Source organism: Trachemys scripta, chromosome 11, assembly GCF_013100865.1.
Source record: "Trachemys scripta elegans isolate TJP31775 chromosome 11, CAS_Tse_1.0, whole genome shotgun sequence".
NCBI classification, from domain to species: Eukaryota; Metazoa; Chordata; order Testudines; family Emydidae; genus Trachemys; species Trachemys scripta.
The window spans coordinates 12,249,207-12,272,485 of record NC_048308.1 but is presented as its reverse complement, the minus strand read 5'-3'; the positions used below and the strand labels follow the sequence as shown (position 1 = coordinate 12,272,485).

The window sequence follows — 23,279 nt, the reverse complement described above, 5'->3', positions numbered from 1 at the left end:
TACCTGTTCTGTTCATTCCCTCTAGGGCACCTGGCATTGACCACAGTCGGAAGACAGGATACTGGGCTAGATGGACCTTTGGTCTGACCCAGTATGGCCGTTCTTATGTTCTTATGTAATCTGTGTAATGGCACCTTGAGCCCATGGAGATGAACACACTGGAAGCACATAAGGGAATAACGTAGCATTTCTATTACTAATGCTTGGCCCTCACATAGCGCTTTAACGAACACCAATTGATCCTCACAGCCACACTGTCGTGAGGCAGGCAAGCATTATCCTGATTGTACAAGTGGGTTAAGGCAGGCAGCAAGACTGTGACTTACCCAGAGCTACCCCATGAGTCAGTGATACAGCCAGGCTTTGAGGGGGAATTCCTCTTGCAGGGCTGTGTTCATTAGACCACACTGCCTCTCATCAGAACGGGAGCAGAACAGGTCAGTTCACTCCTTTGATCTGCATTTCATTGTGGGTTGTCACATAGGTGGATCATCAACATACAGGAGTCTCTCCATTGCAAACCCCCAGTAGCTATGGGATTCCTTTTTAAATAGCCAGAAGGGTCTGGCTTTGATGGCCTCAGGAAAGTGATGGGCTCAGTGGAAGAACTTAAATAAAACAGAATAAGCATAAAATAAATATTCTGACTACTGAGTAGACAGATTTCAAAAGGTCTGGGCTGCTCCGCTCTAATATAAATGAGCCAGTGGCACTTTTCATAGGTGCAGAGCTCCAGGGTAGAATTTTCAGAAGCCCTCAAGCCCCATTTTCAGACGGGACTGAGGAGTCTAAGGATACAATTTTCAAAGGTGCTGAGGAACCACTGTCATTAAAGACTCAGGAGCCTCAGTCCCATTGACTTGCAATGAGAGTGAGCCTCCTAAGTGCCTAAATTACTTCTGAAAATGGGACTTGGGCTCCCACTTTCACTTTTGGAAACATTGCCCTTGGTCAGACCTTCCTCCTTCCAGAGTCGTGAACCACGCTGCATGCCTGCTCCCCTCCACCGCGGTGGTATGTCTTTGAGTATGTCTACACTGCAACAAAAGACCGACAGCACATCTACGGCTGGCCTGGCTCAGCTCCCTGGGACTCAGACTGCAGCGCTATAAAATTACAGGGTCGCCAACTTTCTACTCGCACAAAACCAAACACCCTTGCCCTGCCCCCTGCCCCGCCTCTCCTCTGAGGTCCTGCCCATGCCCCACCCCTTCTCAGAGACCCTACCCACTCCATCCCCGCTCCCTCTGTCGCTCGCTCTCCCCACCCTCACTCGCTTGCTCATTTTCACCTGGCTGGCTCAGGGGGGCTGGGGTGCGGGAGGGGGTGAGGGCTCTGGGGTGGGGCTGGGGATGAGGGGTTTGGGAGGGTGCTCCAGGCTGGGACCAAGGGCTTTGGAGAGTGGGAGGGGGATCAGGGCTGGGGCAGGGGGTTGGGGCCTGGGATGCGGGCGGGAGTGCAGGCTCCAAGCGGCGCTTTCCTCAAGCAGCTCCTGGAAACAGCAGCATGTCCCCCCTCCGGCTCCTACATGAAGGTGCGGCCAGGCGGCTCTGCACGCTGCCCGGTCTGCAGACCCTGCCCCTGCAGCTCCCATTGGCCACGGTTCCCAGCCAATGGGGGCTGTGGAGGCGGCGCTTGGGGCAGGGGCAGCAGGAGGAGCCCTCTGGGTGCCCCTAGACGTAAGAGCCGGGGGGAACATGCCAGCTGCTTCCCAGGAGCTGCGCGGCGCAGAGGCTAGCAGGAGCCTGCCAGCCCTCCTGCGCGGTGCTGCCAACCGGACAGTCTGCACTGTCAGGATCCCTTTTCGACCAGGTGTTCTGGTCGAAAACTGGACACTTGGTCACCCTACTCAAAGGCCAGGCTCCAGCCTGAGCCATAATGTCTACACTACTATTTTTAGCCCTGCAGCCCCTGTCAGCTGACCCAGGCTCTGAGACTTGGTGCCTCATGTTTGTTATCGCAGTGTAGACATACCATGCACACACGGTCCTGGAAGCCAGCACAGCTGTCTCTTACTAGTGCATTTAATAAGAGCATAGTACAGGCCCTTTGGCAATCATTCTCAATTCATTCTAACAATGTGTTAGCGTTGGTATCAAACAAATAAATGACTCCCTGTTCCAAAATAGCTCCTGGCTTCCCTGCATTATGATTGGCTGGCTTAGTGTATGGAAATCCTGGCTCACTTACTCAGAAGGGGGCAGTCAGGGACAAGGAGAAGGGAGGCTTAGATAGGGGGTGGGGTCCCGGGGGGTGCTTCGGGGCAGGGATCCCAGAGGGGATGATCAGGGGACAAGGAGAAGGGGGTGTTGGATGGGTTGGGGGTTCTGTGGTGGGCAGTCAGGGGGCGGGAAGTGGGAGAGAGTAGATAGGGGATGGGGCTACCCCCCCATGGAGTGTCCTCTTTTTTGAAAGTTCAAATATGGTAACTCTACACTTACACCTATTTCTGTAAGTGCAGGATAACAATACGACTTTGCAATACAAGCTACCCAGCTGATTGGAATGCAGAAAAGGCAATGAAGGTATTGAGACTTCCTGTGGACATATCTTGTTGGAGAAGCAAGTTTAAACTTCTTTGAAATGCTAATTTCTAGATTTTCCAATGAGGAATTTTTGGATTATTAGTGTTTAAGCAAATGGGCAATGCATTTCCTGATAGCTGGAGAAACTAACACAACAGTAATAGATGCATTTATTATCCTTGCACATTAGCAGTGAAAGTGCACATGCAGATGTTTATTTTTTCCTGCTAAATGAATGCATGGTGGAATAGAATATACTCTTGTTCACTGTCCCTTTGAAGCAATCACTGTACTGTACAGTGCAGAACACTTTATCCAAAGTGTTTAGGTAGGGTTACCATATTTCCACAAGCCAAAAAGAGGACACTGGGGGGGAGGAGCCCCGCTCTAGCCCCGCCCCTGCCCCACCCCCATCCACTCCCTCCCACTTCCCACCCCCTGATTGCCCCCCTCAGAACCCCCAACCCCCCCTGCTCCTTGTCCCCTGACTGCCCCCTCCTGGGACCCCTGCCACTAACTGCCCCCTAGGATCCCACCGCTTATCTAAGCCACCCTGCTTCTTGTCCCCTGACTGCCCCCTCCTGAGAACGCCCTACTACCCTACCTGTCCCCTGACTGCCCCGACCCTTATCCACACCCCCACCCCATATTCACACCCCCGCCCCCAGACAGACCCCCATATGGTAGCCCTAGTTTAGGAGTTATAATAAACTTGAGATTTACATAGTTCTTCATATTCAAAATGCTGTACAAAATGTTTGAAAAGACTGAAAGATTTGAAAAGGTGCAAATTGAGCATCTATCAGTATCAAAGCTTTGCTCCCATCTTGGCCTCATCAATGATGTGTTTAAAATGAAATTCCAAGTTCAATGCTCTTTATTTGCCTGCCTTGAGGCAAATAAAATTGTCCGAGGGTCTTTTGAGAGTTCTATCCGTCAGCAATTTTTAAAAATATAAATCCAGGCATTATTTTTATCCAATTCTCATCTGGATCGTTTCAGGCCTCATTCAGTAGTGTGAGCATCATATATTTGTAGTGTTTGATCTCTCTACTCTATTAAAATATGCTTTTGGTGCTTAACTGGCCAAAAACTTGCTTGCATGTGCAACCTTAAAGTAGCAACACCACACCTGTGCTGCTGCACAAACCCAGAGGATTTACTATTTTAAATGTTCAATTTTTCAGTAGTCCCTGCATATCTCAATATTTAAGATTAACAGGAACTATACATGATTTAGACATTGCATTTTATTTTCACAATGGTACATGTGTGTAACTTGACTTAAATGGAGAAATTTTTCATCTTCCCTTATGTTTTGTTTTCCCCAGAGCGATTCAGTTTTAAAACTGTGACTCAAATGGCACACAGGGCTTCCATTTTTGTCATCATGGAATGACTTCCAGATTGAAAAAGGGGTGTGTGTGGAGGAGGGGGGGATGTCTTTGCCTATTAACTTCTAGCCCTGCAGACCCCTCCTGGAATCTGAACGTCAGTCTGACCTGGCTTCTTTCTGGCTCATGCATCACCAGAAATCAAGACTCTGCTATCAGAAGTTCTTTAACCGTTTTGTTGATGATGAGAGAGCCAGAGTGGAATCCACCTCACTGCCCCTTCCTCTATTGACTCTGCAGTGCTAACGGGAGTAAAAGTAGTAGACTTACCAGGAAGCAAAAGATCACTCTGAACACTGCAGCGTACAGACAAGTCTAAACAAGCCACATGGGACAGGTGTTAGCCATGGTCATTGATGCCTCATTACTGGAAGGCTCCAGGTACCATGGATATGAGGGTGGTATAAGAACCTATCTACAATAGAAGACACGTGGGAAGCTGATTGATTGAGTAAGGAGGTACTATTTTTACATAGCACTTTTTAGAGTACTTCAACATATGCTGTTTTAATGGAATCCTACGTGGGCAGTAAACCCATATGGAAACAGCATAAAAAACTGTATTGCTAATCAGATAGTTTCTTAGCTAGAAACTGAACTGAGAAAGAGAGCAAGAATTACATGACATCAAGATCCAATATTGTATCAGGGCTAGAAACGCTGGCAAACTAGTACAAGTGTTTTCAGGATGCTTGACAGCTTCTTCATCCTATTAGGCCAGTAACCTGTGAGACTTTCAACCTTGTGCATTCATTTAGCAGCCTCTAGGGATACGTCTGCACAGCAAAACAAACAAACATGGCAGCAAGTCTCAGAGCTGGGGTTAAATGATTCGGTCTTGCACTGTGGGGCTAAAAATAGCCGTGGCGACATTAGGGCTCAGGCTGGAGCCCGGGCTCCGAGACACTCTCGCTTGCCGGGTTTCAGAGCCCAGGCTCCAGCCCGAGCCTAAATGTCTACACTGCTCTATTTAGCCCTGCAGCAAGAGCCCTGCAAGCCCAGGTCAGTTGACTCGGGCTCTAAGACTCACTGCCGCAGGTCTTTTGTTGCTGTGTAGATGTCCCCTAGAACAGTGGTTCCCAAACTTTAACAACCTGCGAACCCCTTTCACTCAACTGTCAAGTTTCGCAAACCCCCTTCTAAAAATGAATATTTCCAGGGATTTTCTCCTTTATCTGAGTATAAATTATAAAAGCAGTGACCTTGGAAATATAACATTTATTTTTATCACATGCTTATTCCACACTATTATTAATTATTCTTTATCATTATAGTATTTTTATTACATTATGAAAACGGCAACACTCTTCCAAGATCTCACTTTCGTAGCTTGTATAACTTTGAATAAGCCTGTTATAAGAAAAGGCTCCTATGTTTCATCACGGAGTATAAGATGTGAAACAGCATGAAGGTATTTAAGAAGCCAACTCAAAGAGTTCCTCCTTCCACAAGCATTCAGGTCTTGAGCAGTCCAGGCAAACAACGCACATTACAACAAAGCTTAAACTTGTTCTTCATAATAATTTAAAAAACAATACTAGCTGCCTATTTAATTATAAAATCAGCAAAAAATATCCACCTCCCTTTCCATTTCTTATAAGGAGTCTTGAAGTTTAAATCTCCTCAGTGTGATAGATAGGCTTGCTTTGATCTGCTTAGCTCTTGGAAGCTCAGGGGCTCCAGGCTGCTGGCCCCGTGCTGCCCGGGGTTCCTAGGGACAGCTCTGTCCACCGTTAGGGATTTTTTCCCCCAAGAACCCCCTGTAACATTTCGCGAACCCCCAGGGGTTCACGAACCCCAGTTTGGGAACCACTGCCCTAGAATGACTTGGTGTCTCAGCTTATGTGCATGTTTTAGCCACAAGGCAGTGCTGATCCCACATACTGACTCTTTAGCCAGTGGAGGGCAGTAGCACACAACCCACACACATTGTAGGAGGACAGCAGGCCCAATACAACTCCCATTATAGTCAAAGACGCCCATTGATTGCTGTGGATGTCGGATCAGGCTCAAACATCATGTTATTATCTAGATGCTCATTTGTATAACTAATGAATTAGCCACTGTTGCATTCTAAGGAACTTCTGCTCTGATTCTGGACTGAGTTATAGCCTTATCTAGGAATTCCTGGCCTATTAGTGTTTTGTTTCAGGTCACAAAATTAACATCATTTAAAGGTAGGCTTTTTTTTTCATTTAATACTAACTGATCCACGGTGATGCTTTGTCCTAACTTTTGCTTCTGCTTCTGCTTCACTTCTACCAGCAGTTGTTTAAAAAGAAACTAAAGGGAAAAAAATAATTAACTTCAGCCTCAAGTGCCATAAGTTATGTGAAAACCCTTTTGGATTAACTCTCCAAAAGAACACCTTGCCTAATGCAGAATGGTATTGCTTCACTTTGTACATTTTTTCCCCTCCCCATTTTAAATCTTTTCTCTGAAAGATTAGTCATAAGCTGGTATTTCCTGCCACTTTTCACCCAGGGATTTTTGGCTGCCGGTGAGAGCTAACAGCCAATAAATGATGTATGAGCCATGATGACTCGATTGCTGCTGTTAGGAGCACTGTATCTTTCAACTGCAATCAGGGCACATTCCGGCTAGTTATCATTCTTAATTTTCCAAATAAGATGAACCTCTCCTCATCTAGTTGGGGGGGCTTGTTATCGCTTAGGCTTAGGAATTTGATGAGACTTTGAGTAGGAAGGAGGGATGGGTTTGGTATGAAGGATGCTCTAGTCTAGGGGATAAGGTGCTGCACTGGCATTCAGCAAACACATGTTTGAGTCCTAACTCTACCCCAGACTTTCTGTAGAACCATGGATAAGTTCCCCATCTGTAACGTGGGGATAATATTTCTCTAAATCATAAGGGTGTTGTAAGAATGAAATCCAGTGATGACTCTAAGGTGCTCAGAATGATGTGGGTCATTTAAGTAGCTAACTATATACCACTTATAGGGAAGTAGACTCCATAGAGCTTCTTTCTTCTCCACTTCCCAATCCTTTTAAATGCCCAATTAATTACACTGCGGGACAGGTACAGTTGGTCTGTTTGTCATTATTAACCAGGTTACTTTTGAGAAATCTGGTATAACTGTCAACTAACAATCACAACCAGGAGGCAACATTTTAGAAGCAGCAATTTCCAGCTGATTTTTGTTTTCCAAATAAGAAGATTTGATCTTTACTCCACCCCATCATTCCTGCTGCCCTCCTCCCCCCTCCCTCCCCACCAATCACCCAACTTGGCTTCTGGAAGGCAGTGTTTCTCGGCTATGACTAACAAGAAGCATTGATCAGGATTTTGGGGGGCTAAAGTTAAGCGCCTAAGTCCATGTTTAGGGTCCTAAATAAGTGGCCCTGCAGCAGCTGCTGGCTGTGCAGGCCTCTTAAAAACGAGCCATTGAATACGTGCTTCCACCATAGCATACACTTGGGATTTGCCCCAGTTGCAGCTATCAGTGGGACCTGCACAAACCCAGAGTGGAGACAGGGAAACCACTGTAGGTTATCACTTACACCAGCTTGTTTCTGTTTCAATTATTCACTCAACCTCTGTACGCCAGTTTCCCCACCACTAACTTGAGGCTAGCACGTATTCAGAAGTGGTGAGAGTTCGTTAATGGTTATACTGCGCGTCGAAGATGCTGGTCTTGGCTAGAGCCCAGTCCTGCTCACAGCGATGCCAATGGCAAATCCCCCATTGACTTTAGTGGGAACGGATTTCGAATCCTTAGCTATTATGCCCTGCAGACAGGGAATGTCTTACTTCAGCAAAGTGCCATGTAAGTGTTCAGGGCTTTATTTACGCTAAGTATTACTACTGTGAGAAGTGTGGCACCTCAGTAAATAGTGTGTTTCTTTTCCTTGTAGTCCACCCTTGGATTTATTGCCCTGGTAGTCAGCACCCTACACACCCTCACCTTTGGATGGACAAGGGCCTTTGATGAAAACCAATACAAATTCTATCTGCCGCCAAGTTACACACTCACACTACTGGTGCCATGTACTGTGATCTTAGCGAAAATATTCTTCCATTTGCCCTGTATCCACCAAAGACTGCGGCGCATTCGGAACGGCTGGGAAAAGGGAAGGTACGTGAAATTCACACTGCCCAGTGCAACTGGTGAATATTCAAGCGGAGAAAGTTCCAGTAATGTGTAGCAGAGCCTCTCTTACTGATGGAGAATTTCAAAGCACTATGAAGATTTCTTGAGGTTTTTCCTAATTGTGTATGTTTGGTATAATTGCCTTGTGGGTTGATATTCATAGTTGGTGACTTTAGAAAAATCAGTTACTGTTAAATTAGTTTGCGCAGTAATATTTAAAATATATTGCTGATTTGCTACCATGATTGTTGCCTTAAAAAAATCATCATGACATTTGAGAGAGCAGCTGTAAATACATGTAGAAAACAAATGGAATTCTATGGGTCGTATTGGTCGATTGAGACAGTAGCTGGTGGTACTCTGTACTGATGCTTCTCTGTTGGGGCCCCAGCTGCTCTCTTTTTTAAATAGCTGGGGGGACAATTTGTATCCCATATAATTATGAAGAAATCCTTCTGCATGTGACCTGATGGACCATCGGAATCTGCTGCTAAACCAAAACAATGGTTCTGAGAAGTGTGAGCAGTCCCTGGGGTTCTTCCACATGGGAAGTCGACTCTGAAGCTGAATGAGGGCAGTATAAATCTCAGCGCAAACTACTTAACTCCTGCCACCACAGCAGAAACATCCAGTGACTTGGAGAACTTTGGGATGTGTTTCCAAACCTGACCCCTGGACACAACAAATTGGATGGCACATCTCAGTATTCACGACTTTCTCAAATGTGGACAGTGCATTTTTTGGTCTTGTAGATGTGGGCGATGCATGTGCATATTTGTACCGTTGGAAGAGTTGATTTATTTCCAAAGGTTATAATAGATTTTGAAGACAGCGCCGTGCCTGAAGTGCATTTACACCTTAGTGTAATCCGCAGTGGTCATTGCGACCACACATTCTCAGTGATGTGAAACCAAAGTTTAGTGCATCCCCCAATGGAAGGAGTGTAAAGATAACCTCCAAAGGGACTCACAGCTTCATGATATTGACTCTGGGCATCGGGGAAATGACAACTGCCAGCTGAATTAGCAGTGACTAATGGGGTGACGCCATTTGAAACTACTCTTATTAAACTCAAATCAACGTGCTCAACTACATCTACAACAACAACTATCAGGTGTATTTGTTTCACCACCAGCAATGACACATCTCCCTCTCTGTGACAGATCCAGTACCTCCAAAAAATGGGAGTTTACATCTGTGAACATTCTCACAAAGGCTAAAACTCATCTGTCTCTGACCAAGTCTCAGTCATGGAATGGACACCAACGCAGCTACACATTATGGGCCTGATTCTCCAGCGCCTTGCACCTTCAAGAGTCATTTACTCAGCTACAAAGTGAGTATCATACACTGGCATCATGCGCAGTTACATGCCGCCATGTGTATCATCTCTGGCACCCTGTGCTCCCCCTCCTATCAGACGAGAGGTTACCACTGGCAGGTTACTGGAGAAAGTACACGCCAACTCAAGCCTGCCGCTGCACAATGACCTTTTCAAACCACCAGCTGCACGTTTGCCGTCACGTCACCCATTATGGTCTCATCTGCCACGTCAGGATGTTAGGGCGGAAACGTTCTGGTGGGAGGAATGGATATCTGTTATAATCCCCAACCAGCCCCTTGTCGCCAACCCCACAATTTGCCCGCTTGGTTTTGACCTGCCCAGTCGCCAGTGGCCCCTGTTGAACAGGTTCCAGACCAGGCAGGGTCTCTGTGCAGCCAACCAGTATCGCTGGGGCCTTCGGGACAGCCCTTTGTGCAGCTGCGGCACAACACAGACAATGCCGCACATTGTCGAGGAATGCCTGCTGACTAGGGTCAGAGGTGGCTTAGAAGAACTGCATCACGCCACTGAAGATGCCAATCGCTTGGCTAGATGACTATGCACACGCTCAATAAAAATACTAGCATCGTTTGGCAGAACTTCTCACTTACTTGGCACAGGGGTGAATGATGCCCACACTCTGTGCAAGGCAGTGGAGAATCAGACTCTATATTTGTTTTTCTTTATCACAACGATTGTTCAGACTGTCCACAGTCTAAATTAATACACCACTCTTGACTGAAAACAAACCAATGTCGTAGATGCTTTACAACACATACAAATCCACAGTCTTTGCCCCATAGAGATTACAACTTGTCTGTCTACGATGACTGCCAAACTTTACAACAGATCCTTTAAAAAGGAGAATCAAGAGGAAATAGAAGAATTACATCAAAGTATGATTCATAGATTCATAGATTCTAGGACTGGAAGGGACCTCGAGAGGTCATCGAGTCCAGTCCCCTGCCCGCATGCAGGACCAAATACCATCTAGGTGATGTTAGGATCTGGTTGTAATAGCCTTGTTTCCTACAACGGAGTAAAGTACACAAGTTGCTGTTGGACAGTGCCTTGAAGATATGACAGGTGTTAATACCTGACTCACCCGAGAATTTTTAAAAGTTGCTGCTGATCAGAACTTGCTGTTCAGCCTTAAACTGTTGGGGAGAGTAAGACTTACAAGCTGTTACTAATAGTCCCCCGATGATATTCAGGTATTTCTGCTGTTGTGTAAGAATCACCCTGGAATCTCAAAACACCATGTCTTCCTGCTAAATAAAAGGAAATCAAGACAAGAGTCAGTGTGCTGGATTTCACAATCACATGATAATTCCTTCAATAAGAAGGGAGTTATTGTGTGTCCCTGTTGTGCCTTTCAGGGCAGGGAGAATTATCGAGAACCCCTCCATGCCCAGATCATTATCTGCTAACATTACTCACAAAGCAGATAGATTTGACAGTAATATGTGCAACTGAATGGCAAATTACAGCTTCTGCGAGAGGTCTGAGCCAAAATCACCTCTGGTGTAATTCCATCCACTTCAATTTAACTCCTGGAAGTGAATTTGAATTCAGTCCACTTACTCATTCCAGCCTCCTGCTGTATTTCATCATCAGGCAAAGCCAACATAAAATCACTAGTTTTCACATTTTCTGGCTAAGGTAAAGAATCCTGATTCTGATGCTTATTCTCACATCTGTGCTTCCTCTCACTCCTCTGCAGCAGGCAACCTGGTAGACTGCTACACTGTTAGCAAAAAAAGAGGAGAGGGAGAGAAAGTTGCATGAGCCTTAGGTATCAGAGGGGTAGCCGTGTTAGTCTGAATCTGTAAAAAGCAACAGAGGGTCCTGTGGCACCTTTAAGACTACCAGAAGTATTGGGAGCATAAGCTTTCGTGGGTAAGAACCTCACTTCTTCAGATGCAAACCTTAGGCTTTGTCTTCAGTGTGTGTTTAAAAAAAACCAAAAAAAAACTTTTTTTTTTTTATATCAAGATAACTTTTGCACTGAGACATAGGGTTTGACATCAACAGGACCACTCACAGAGCAAGAAGTGGTAGGGCTGAACCTGTAGAGTCAGGGGTAGTCAATAGGTGGGCCGTGGGCCAAATCCGGACCAACAGTCACTTTTGATTGAACACCAAAATATTTGTATTTACTTATCGTTATTGTTGGGTTTCTTATTATTTTCTTTGGAGTCTGGATCTTGCCTATACCTTGACCAAGAAATTTGGACCTTGACAAAAAATAAAATTGACTACCCCAGGACCAATTTCTCTACCTACAGAACGTAAGTCCTAACTCGTGCAACTTTCAGAATGGCTCTACCCTTTGGGGTCTATATCCTAAATCCTTGATACTAAAATTTTGAATAATTTATTCTGACTTTGTAGAAATAATAATTTTTAAAAAGTGTTAAGAAAACTTTGGAAATGCTCTTTGCCTTTTTAACATCTTTCCCCACTGCATTATTTGATGTAGCTAGGGGGTTGAGGAATGTTAGCTTAAACATTTCCTGGTTACTGTTATTACTTTTGTACTTGGTGTTTGTATATTTGTTGCAAGATTTATAGCTGAAATGGCAAGCTGTTTGTATTTTTATTTTCTGTTTTGCTTACTTTGTGCCTTTGGGGTATAAGAACCTATTGTAAAGCTGTGAGAACAGGGCCAGTTTTAATCCTCTTTCATCGTTGGCCTCTTAGTCTTACAATTATAGCTCTATAAAGCTAGAATGAATGTGCCTGTATAATGGCATCATTACTCACTCATTCTTGTGTGCTGTCTCTTTTTCTATAGACAATACAATGTTAATCTAAAATATCTTTCTATTAAATAAAGCTATCAATAAAGCCATGTGATTGTCCAGGATTTAAATGTGAGAAACAAAACCCACTAACGTAAGCAGCTGGTATTTGCTGTTGTGATGGGAGAAGATACTACCTAGAAGGACCAATGCTCTGATAGACTTGTCAATTCTATGTCATATGAGTGGAAGAGGGAATATTCCACATATTTGCATTAGTTACAGCTGCAAGAGATATTTAATTATGCAGGCCTTTGTGGGTGCTGACCATGGATATTGTACAAGCTGTTGCAGTTCAGGAATAGCAGAGCTTACTTCAGTAAGCAAAAGGTTGCCTTAATATAGAGCTAAAGAAGAAGGGGACAATGGATGAGTTTAGTGAGAGTGGAAAGATGCAATCTTTAACACTGTCTCTTTGGCCTCAGTTCCTTTAGTCACTACCTCAAGGAAGTGGGATAACAGATCCACCATTTCTAGATCTGCAGTGTAGCATTTTAATGAGCTAGTTTGTAAATTGATTTTAATGAGTTAATTTAAATTCCTGTGCTAATGTTTAGCCTCTGCAGGTACGGCTCTCTGACGCCTTCCTTATTATACAGGGCTTTTAGCAATGTGTTTGGTCTCCTGCTCTTCAGGGATTTACTTACAAAGTGATTTATCAAACTATGGTTAAATCTTAAGGGGGATGCAATTGCTTGAAAACTGCTATAAGGTGTATTTCATAAAATCTCTCCAAGTCACCAAGAAGACTAGCACAGGTATACTAGCTGTTACAGCTGAAAGTTTTGTCACTGTTTGTGTATTCTGGATCGCAAAATTTCATGCATCAAGTTAGTGGAATCTGTAGATTGTGCCTTAGCTTTGAAACAATGGATTTGTTACACTAAAGAGGTTTGGTTCAATTTATTGTTTAGTGAGTGACAGTTTTGCAGAACTCCTATACAGACTAGTTTCCCACTGCCAAGAACTTATGTGAAACTCAGAGCCAGATAATTTAAATTAAACATGTGATGTACAATATGTGGGTACAATATAACCTTATTTGCTGTTCTTGTTCATGGAGCAAATTAATCACTTTTCATAGATGTAGGGCTAGCAAGAATCATTATGACAATCTAAGTTGACCTGTATAGTATTGGCCATGTCATTTGATGACTCCTGCAACAAACCCAATGACTTGTAATTGACCTAGAGCATGTCTCTTAGACAGATGTCCACTCTTGATTTAAGGACAGCAAGTGATGGAGGATCTACCATGTCCAGCTGTTCCACTGGTTAGTTACCCTCACTGTTAAAAATATTTGCCTTTGCCCCTGATTTGAGTTTATCTAGCTTCAACTTCTAGCCAAAATCAGCTGTTATGCCTCTTTCTCCTGGATTAAAGAGTCATCTACTATCAAATATTTGCTCTTAAATAGATGTCATTCAGTACCCTAGAGGCAGCAGTAGGAAAGCAGATGCTAGAAGAGAGCCAGATGTGCTTTCTGCTAAGCCAGATTCCCCCTGATAAAATAGAAAAAGAAAATGAGAGGCTCAGCTAACACTAATGACTTATAGGGGGGGTCTTCCTCTCTACACCACTTGTTTAACTCTGGATGAAGTCATTGACTAAAGACCATTGATCTGATTTAGTTCATGCCGGCTAGACGGTCGTTGAGCCTGAGGCTTGCTTGACTGCACACCAATGTGGGAATAGCCCAATACTTGACATTTTAAAGTTAAGGCCATTCAAGCAAAGGGGCTTCCTGATCTGGCCTCTTAAGCAGCACATGTGGAGTACAGAACAGGAGAAATATAGATGCCTTGGGCATGTTTTCCCAGCCCACTTGCACCCTCATCCCTATAGGTGCAGATAACAACGTTGGCCAAATTAGACCCAAGTGTGATGTAAAATGAGAGCCTACAAGCTCTTAGAGGATAGGGAAACTTTCAGCTGTGCAGCACTACATGCCGCATCTGGCAGAATGTGAGGCCTAGGGACAAATGCAGAGATGAGTCTAAGTTGATATACTTTGCACCTTCTTCTGGTCTCTTCGGTGTAGCCACAACCAACTTAGATTTGCATCCAATTTACACTCCAACCCCCACCCCTCTGAATTTGGCCCCTACATTATAAAGGAATTGATTTCTGTAAATCAGGACTTGCCCTAAGATTCAACCCACCAATGGCTCATGAGGGAAGCCTGCTGGGCTGCACCCCATGGATTGCTGGTGGGGTGAAGCAAAATCATGTGGGTTCTAGGGTGCAACAGAGGGTGTAGGAAGATATGAAAAGTTCCACTTTTCCTGCTGTCCCTCTCTGCTCTAACCCTAACCCAATCTCACATCTGCTCCTCAGTCTTCTCCTTCCTTCCCAGCTCTTGGGAGAGCTGTGTTTCACGCGACAACAGGGCCAGGCCCACCACACTCTTGCAGCAAGTCTGCTGCTGGGGGAATAGCGAACACACCCCCATCCTCCTCACCTCCCCATTGGCACCACCAGCAACCCACCCATCACATTCCCCTATTACCTCATTTTTACATTGGGGTGATTGATATAAAATGAAATTTGACAAGTTATTATGAATCCCTAATGGGAACTAAATGGCCTAGGACAATTTTTTGCTTATGCACAAAAAAGGTTGAAAATCCCTAGAGTAATTTCCACAGTATGAGACTGCAGAAGAGAGGAGTAAAGCAAGAGAAACAAAACTGGAAGATTTAAGGAAAAAACATCACACAGACCAGCCCGCACCCACATTTCAACTTTACTTTCTTTCATCTCCTCTGTAGCCAGCCTTCCACTGGTAAGTTAATGCATGTAGATAGATGGGAGACTAAGGGCTGGTCCACACTAACCCCCCAGTTTGAACTAAGATACGCAACTTCGTAGCTGAAGTCCAAGTATCTTAGTTTGAAATACAAGGTACTTACCGCAGGTCCACACGTGGCAGGCAGGCTCCCCAGTCAACTGTGCGTACTCCTCTCGTGGAGCAGGAGTACCGGTGTCGACGGTGAGCACTTCCGGGATTGATTTATCGTGTCTAGACAAGACGTGATAAATCGATCCCAGAAGATCAATTGCTTACCGCCGAACCCGGAGGTAAGTATAGACGTACCCTAACTGTAAGGAAGTCCATTACACCCCCTTACGCACCACTTGTTGCCCATTATCTGGGCATAATCTATGTGAACCTCAGCCATGATAGGTTTCAGAGTAGCAGCCGTGTTAGTCTGTATCCGCAAAAAGAAGAACAGGAGTACTTGTGGCACCTTAGAGACTAACAAATTTATTAGCGCATAAGCTTTCGTGGACTACAGCCCACTTCAGCCATGATAGATGAGTGAATCAATTCACAACACTACAGCCTGTCACCTCTGTGCACTGGAATTCACATCCCACCTGAGTTGATCAAAGCTCAGATGTGATGGCCTGGAAGACACAATGCAAGATTCCCCTTTTTTCGCTGCACAGGGGGACTAACGGGAGGGCAGGGTGGAGGGCATTAAGATAATGTGTGTGTTCTGGCTTACGTTGTATTGCTGAAGTTTTAGTGAAGGATTTTGCATGTATGTTTGTGTTTGCTCTGAGTGCTTCACCTTGAAGTTAAGACCGACTTATTTTAAAGCTAGATAAATATGCCTCAGCAAAGTAAAACTGGTATTTTCCAAACACACCAAATGACTGATATGGGGAGATTAACATCCAGGCTGTGCAAAGGTTTAGACACGCTGGAACTGGCTATGCGAAGAATGCTCTTAATCTAACAGGATGAATTTAAGATTTGACACCAGCGTTTTGACTTCAATTTAAAATGCAACACTGTCTGCAAGGAAAGCATCTGCGCTCGGCCCCAGAGAGCTAGCACAGGCTCTGCAAGTTAAACTAGTTCACAGAGAACTGTTCTTCACAAATGCTAAATATTTCCTTGCTCATGCAGGCTTTGGAATACTGAAGAACAGGCTGTGCTGACACCTGCTGGCTTTCTCTTCAGACAAAGATACATCACGCGAGTAGCTCTTGGGCTTTGTTATAGTTCTCCCCACTCATTGCACACAACTCTATGGTGAAACTACATTTCTGTTTAAACCAAGAAGTGGACAGGGTTATGTTATGCGTGATTTTCTGAGAACCTGTTTCAGAAGGAGCCTTTGACACTCTCCTCATTCAGGTCACGGCTGGGACATAGCTTCTGTTTCGGGAAGGGCACGAATCCCTCACTGGGTGCAAAAAAGAGTTGTGCACCACTAGAGTGAGCCTTTGCTGTCCCAGCTGTGCAGCAAATGCTGCATCCATGAAAACCTGCTGCAGTGAAGACGTGGGGGTGGGGGTTGGCAAGAAGGGAAGAGAAGAAAAGCACAAGGAAGGGATGAATGGATTGAGCTAGAAAAGGGGAAGGCTTGACAAGTTACCTTATCTAAGGTAGGAAACAACCAGGCCAGTGCCACAAAAAACAGCAAAAAGAAGTCTCACCTCTCCTGCCCCTCTTTACTAGACTCATTCATAATTGGAAAGTCTATGTGCAGAAGTCCAGCAAAAAGAAATAATGGGGAAAAGATCTGATCTCAAAGAAAAGCAGAGCCCTTCCTGAAACACTGCCAGACAATATATAAAGAGGGGCAAGGTGGGGGAGGTAATAGCTTTTTGGACCAACTTCTGTTGGTGAGACATCGCTTTTAAGCCATACCGAGCTCTTCTTCAGGTCTGGGAAACTTAGGCTATGTCTACACTACCATTTATGTTGTATAACTTATATCACGCAGGGGTGTGACTAAAACACACCCCACCGCCACTCGGTGGGGGGTGGAGTAATTACGCCGACAAGAGAGCTTTCTCCCATCATAGAGATCTTACAGCGGCGCAGCTGCATTGGATAGCTATGCCACTGTAAACTCTAGGGTAGATACCAAGTGTCACAGCTAAATACGAGGTGGAGCAGACTCGTTTAGCATGAGTAGTTAACACATATTGTAAGAGACCATTCAAGGTGAATTGGCCTATTAACACCTCCAGTCCTAGGGAGGATAGGGGGAGGCAATAGCTGTGGGGTAGCTGTTAGTGGGTTATAGATTGTTGTTATAAGCCATAAAGCCAGTGTAGACAGACACACAACTTTTGCATTTCTATGTCATTTAAGGGCTGGTCTACGCTGCCAAGTTTTTTCACCAAAAGGCAGCAGAGGTGTACGCACTGCAAAGGCACTTTTTGCGCCAACACTCCTCTGTTGCAGCGCTGTAAAAAAACCCACGTTGACAAGAATCATAAGGCTTTTTTGCACCAAAGTTTTATCGCCTTAGTGCCAGTGTAGACACCATGCTTGATTTTAGTGCTGTATTTGGCCTCTGGAAAGTGTCCCACAATGCCCATGCTGACCATTCTGGTCAGCAGTTTCAACTCTGCTGCCCTGCTGCCAGGTGAACAACCTTCCACCTTTCTCCCTTTAAAGCCCCAGGAATTTTGAAATTCCCCTTCCTGTTTGCTCAGCGTGGGGAGCTCACATCACATCCTCCCTGGTGACCATGGTGGCTCCACACTCCTGACCCTGTTTTTCATTAATTGTCCCAAGTACTCAATGGAACCTGGATCCAGTGGTCCCTCCCACTAGGCTGGGGGAGGGGTCTTTAGACGTGGGCAGGCTTGCGCTCACCTCCCAGGTTTTTCCAATAAGGCTCCACGCAGCAAACAATCTCCCATTTCAACTACTGCGGAGCTACTGGATCTGATGAGTGGAGAGAGGAGGCTGTCCAGTCCCAGCGGTGCGCCAGCTGTAGGAATTTTGATATCTACGGCCAGATTGCATGCAGCTTGCGTAAAAAGGGCTATGATCGGAACACGCTGCAGTGCAGCGCAAAGGTGAAGGAGCTGAGGAACGCGTACCACAAGGCAAGGGAGGCAAACCGTCGCTCCAGTGCTGTGCCCCAGACCTGCCATTTTTATAAAGAGTTTGACACTACCCTAGGTGGCGACCCAACCTCCACCGCCAAGAGCACCGTGGATACTTCGTCGGGTCTGGGGCCAGTGGAAAGTGGACATAACCCGAGGAGGAAGTCATTGATGAAGAGGTGGAGGCTGAAGATGTGGAGCCCACGGCAGGGCCGGCGGATGGTACATCCAGTCAGGAGCTGTTCTCCACTCCGGCGGTGGATCGCCAGTCTTGGCAGTCGCTCTCTGGCAAGCCTGGAGAGGAGACCCCTGATAAGTGGTTTTGCTTTGTGAAGTTCTGAAACGGGTTGAGGGCAGAGAAATGTACAAGGTTGGCTGTGTTTGTGTGCTAGGCATTTCCACAGCTAGGCAGAATGACGGAACAGGGAGTTGACGCACTCCAAGATTTCATGAGACTCCTCCAGAGAGAAACTTTTCTGGAGGCACTCAGTGATCCTCTGCCAGAGGTTCCTTGGCAGAGCTGCTTTGTTCCTTCCCCCATTGAGAGACACTTTCCCGCGCCACTCTGCAATTACTTAGGCAGGGACCAAAGCTGCACACAGGCAAGCAGCGAAGGGACTGGGGCAGAGGATGCAAGCGTGTAGCAGATGCACCCTTGCTTCCTTCCTCAGGAGTGAGATATTTTCCAAAAAGTGACCTCCACCTGTGGAAAACGGTGGGAGAGTTTAGAGTGTTGACCCCCATAAGTGCCCTGCGACCCTTTCACATTGCTTTTCTGCAGTGAACAATGCCCCTGCCCCTGGGTTCACTCACCATTCTTGGGGTGTTCTCCTGCATGGGTGCTTGCCTAGGGTCACCGAGAAAGTGATAGATATGTTACCAGCTGTTTATTTTAATGCAGTGTTTCAATGCTCTGTGTGTAATTGACAATAGTTCTTCTGTTTATTGTTAATTATGCCTCTCTAGACATGACCTTGAGAACTCCTTCCAACAGCAGGAGAGCATCTGCGCCAGATAAGAAAACGCCCGAGATGGAGCAAGGAAGATATGTTCTGGGAGGTGCTGCTGCAGTCAGAGGCACAAAAGACTGAATGCAAGAAGTGGAGGGAAAGCAACAAGCAGGAAAGAAAAGAAAATGATGCGTACAATAGATACGCCACGGAGAGGCTGATAAAAGTTTTGGAGCATCAAACTGACATGCTCCAGTCTCTTGTAATGGTCCAGACTGAGCAGATGCGTGCTCGCCCTCCCCTTCAGCACATTCAGAATTCTCCTGGCGCATTCCTTTCTGCTTTCTGACACTTTGTGCTCTCCTCTAAACTCCACCCCCTGTAGACAGGGTTTCAAACGAAAGCTGGACTTATGCTCAGCTCTGAAAGTCACCCCCCCCCCAGTACCTTCTCCCCCACCAAGAATCTGTGTGTCTATGTGTGTGCGTGTGGTGTTGGGTTGTGGTTTATTTGGCAATAAAAGAAAAGTTCTTTGAATTATAAGCACTCTTTGTTTCCATGATAGCAGATGGTACCTGCAAATCAACAGGCACTTTTATCAGTTCCTTACATTGAATCCTAGACAATCACAACTGCTTCCTAGCATATCAAATTTAATTAACCATTGCAGTCCCAATCATAGCAATAAATATTACTGGTTTTCAGCTTTGAAGTGTTGCCTCAAGGCATCCCTTATTCTTATTACCCCACATTGCACCCCTCTAATAGCCCTTGGCAGTCCATCCCGAGTAAATTTTTCACCCTTCCCTTCACAAATATTATGCAGTGTGCAAAATGCGGCTATAACCATGGGAACATTTTCCTCATTAAGGTCTAACCTGCCATACAGGCATCGCCAGCGCACCTTTAATTGGCCAAACGCACATTCAACAGTCATTCTGCACTTAACTGAGCCTCTTGTTGAACTGCACCTTACTGCTATCTAGGTTTCCCATGTATGGCTTCATGAGCCATAGCATTAAGAGGTATGCCAGGTCTCCCAGGATCACTGGGCATTTCAACTTCCCCTATGGTAATCTTATGGTCTGGAAAGAAAGTCCCTGCTTGCAGCTTTCTGTACAGGCCAATGTTCCTAAAGATACGGATGTCATGCACCTTTCTGGACCATGTTGATGTCAGTGAAATGCCCAGGGTGATCCACAAGCCTGCAAAACCATGGAGAAATACTCCTTCCAATTGATGTACTCCGTTGCAAGGTAGTCCGGTGCCAGAATTGGAATATGCACGCCATCTATTGCAAGGTTTCTGAAATGCGGCCACCATGGCAGCATGCAGCCACCAGGGGATTTTCATGCAGCCACGACAGCCTCCTTGGCGGTGAGGCGGGGGGAGGAGGGGCAAAGCATGGGCCCCTCTCCCTCCCTCCTTGTTGCTCCTGGATGCACCGCCTGCACTGCCTCTGGAGAGAGGTGGGGACGCAAGGCTGCAGGAGCAAGGTGAGTTTTTGACCCACACTGGGGAGAGGGGGTTTGAGCGGCAGGCTCCAGCGGCGGGACTTCAGGAACCTGGCCATGTGGCCCTGGGCTCCGACCGCAGGGCAGTGAATACTGACCACACACTTGGCTCTGACCAAACAGCCCTGGCCTCCAGCTGCAGGACTTCAGCCTCCAGCCCCTGGCTGCAGCTGCGTGGCAGCAGGCGCTGGCTCCCGGCTCCAGTCCCGGGCTCCAGCTGTGCAGTGGCAAGCACTGGCCACAGGCGCTGACCCCCCAGCCCCGGCTCCGAACACAGGGCTTTGGGCACCAATCCCTGGCTCTGGTTGTGGAGCTTCTGTCGGCCTCTGGCCCCCAGTTCTGGCCAGGCGGTAACGGGCACTGGCCCCGGGCTCCAGCCACACGGCTCTAGCCCCTGGTGCTGATCCCCTGCCCCAGCTGCATGGCAGCCGACCCACAGCTCTGTTCCCGGGCTCCGGCCACTCGGACGTGGTGGCAGGAACTGGCCCCAGGTGCCGACCCCTGGCTCTGGCTGTGCAGCAATGAGCACTGGCTCCAGCCATGTAGCAGCAGGTGCTGACTCCTGGCTCCAGCCATGCACTCTTGGGCTCTGGCACTCAGCTCTGGCCATGCAGTGGTAGGCACTAGTTCTGGGTGCTGACCACAGCTCCAGTTGTGTGGCAGCGGGCTCCAATCCCTGGCTCCAGCCATGCAGTTCCCAACCCCAGCTCTAGGTTCCGGCCACAGATACTGAGCCCCGGCCCTGGCCGCATGGCAGCAGACACCAGGCCCTGGCTCTGGCCACGCAACAGTGGGGCTCATCGCCCACCTGCATTGCCCCGGGCCCTTGCTGCCTCCCCTGGCAATGCATTGATCCCACCATCGCCTCTGGCCCCTGCTGCCTCCCTCTTCGGTCCCCCCATCCAGGGCTTAATGGGTTCTGGGGCTTGCTGAGAAAAGTGATATTAACAAACATGCAAGTATCACTTTTCACAGCAGATTTACTAGCTATCTGTGAAAAGTGATAGTGTATGTTTGTTAATGTCACTTATCACAGCCTGGCAGGTAGCTACTAAGTGTGCTGTGATATTAACAAATATACAAATATCACTTTTCACAGCAAGCCCCAGGACCCACTAAGTGCTGGATGGGGGAGGTAGCATTATTTTTGTTATTGAGTCTCCCCCAAAAACCCCTACAAATATACATTACAAAGATTTGGATGTGAATCTGTGCATATTTAATTGTTTTTCCTAAAGTTAATTAAGTATTTTAGGAAAAAAAGTGTCAGTGCAGCCACCAGTGAGAGCTGGTGGCCTCACGGTGAGGCCACCAAAGAATTTGTTGCGAAAACCCCTTGTCGCCCCTCCGCAGTTAGGGAAACCCATTTCTGCAAACCCATCCACAATTTCACGCACACTGCCAAGAGTCTTTTGCAGCAGGATGTGACTAATGGCCTTGCACACTTCCGTTCACACAGCCCCAATAGTCGACTTCCGCACTCCAACCTGGTTCACGGTCGACCAGTAGCAGTCTGGAGTCGCCAGCTTCCACACCGCGATCGCCATGTGCTTCTCCACTGAGAGGGCAGCTCTCATTCAGGAGTCCTTGCGTCACATCCTGGGGCGAGCTCAGCACACAATTCCAAGAAGGTGGCTTTCCGTGTCCGAAAGTTCTGCAGCCACTGCTCATCATCCCAGACCTGCATAATGATGCAATCCCTACACTCTGTGTTAGTTTCCAGAGCCCAAAAGCGACGTTCCATTGTGATCAGTTGTTCCATGAATGCCAAAAGCAATCTAATGTTGCTGCTTTCTATGTCGGACACTGCGTCAGGCAACTTTGACTGTCATTGCCTTCATAACTTCAAGAATAACTCCACTACTATTCGCAATGTGCTAGTAAGAGCTAGCAGAGCAGTGGAGATCAGCACGGGATCCATTCCTGCAGATAGATGTGGCAGGGCAAGCAGAAAACAAGGTGTGATGGGTTGAATCACAGAAACCCCTTTGGGACTGCCAACTTATGTGCTGAGACTACCTCTAAGCCCATTTTCCCTGGCAGCTTGGGACTTCAGTGCCCTGCCTGGTTGTGCCAGACACACTTGCCTGCTACAAACACAGACCCAGGTCTGAATCACGTTCCCCCCAAAGCTGCAGGCTTAACTGAAAACAGCTTAAGAAGTGTTCCTGTCTCCAACACTCAGGTACCCAACTCCCAATGGGGTGCAAACCCCAAATAAATCCGTTTTACCCTGTATAAAGCTTATACGGGATAAACTCATAAATTGTTCGCCCTCTATAACACTGATAGAGAGATATGCACGGCTGTTTGCCCCCCCCCTCCAGATATGAATACATACTCTGGGTTAATTAGTAAGTAAAAAGTGATTTTATTAAATACAAAAAGTAAGTTTTAAGTGGTTCCAAGTAATAACAAAGTGAATTACCAAGCAAAATAAAATAAAACATGCAAGTCTAAGCCTAATACAGTAAGAAAGTGATTACAGATGAAATCTCACCCTCAGAGATGTTCTAGTAAGCTTCCTTTACAGACTAGCCTCCTTCTAGTCTGGGTCCAGCAATCACTCACACCCCTGTGGTTACTGTCCTTTGTTCCAGTTTCTTTCAGGTATCCTTTTGGGGTGGAGAGGCTCTCTCTAGTGCCAGCTAAAGACAAAATGGAGGTTTTTTCCCCAGGGGCTTATATAGTTTCTCTCTCGTGGGTGGAAACCCCCCTCTCCCCCGTGTAGAATCCAACTACAAAATGGAGTTTTGGAGTCACATGGACAAGTCACATGTCCGTTTTCTGCAGG

At 46.4% G+C, this 23,279-nt stretch overlaps 1 protein-coding gene across 6 annotated transcripts in view; it reads left to right on the top strand.

Moving 5' to 3' along the window:
• Positions 1-19,508, top strand: part of STEAP3 (STEAP3 metalloreductase) — a 42,880-nt gene extending 23,372 nt beyond the window's left edge. For 4 of the 6 annotated variants that reach the window (XM_034785205.1, XM_034785204.1, XM_034785207.1 and 1 more), the window contains one exon: positions 7,795-10,253. In XM_034785205.1, coding sequence (XP_034641096.1) covers positions 7,795-8,085 — 291 coding nt within the window. In that variant the 3' untranslated portion in view covers positions 8,086-10,253. Of the gene's footprint in view, positions 1-7,794; positions 10,254-18,987 lie in introns of those variants that run through there. The other 2 variants (XM_034785208.1, XM_034785209.1) reach the window with 2 other exon arrangements.
• Positions 19,509-23,279: the final 3,771 nt, after the last annotated feature.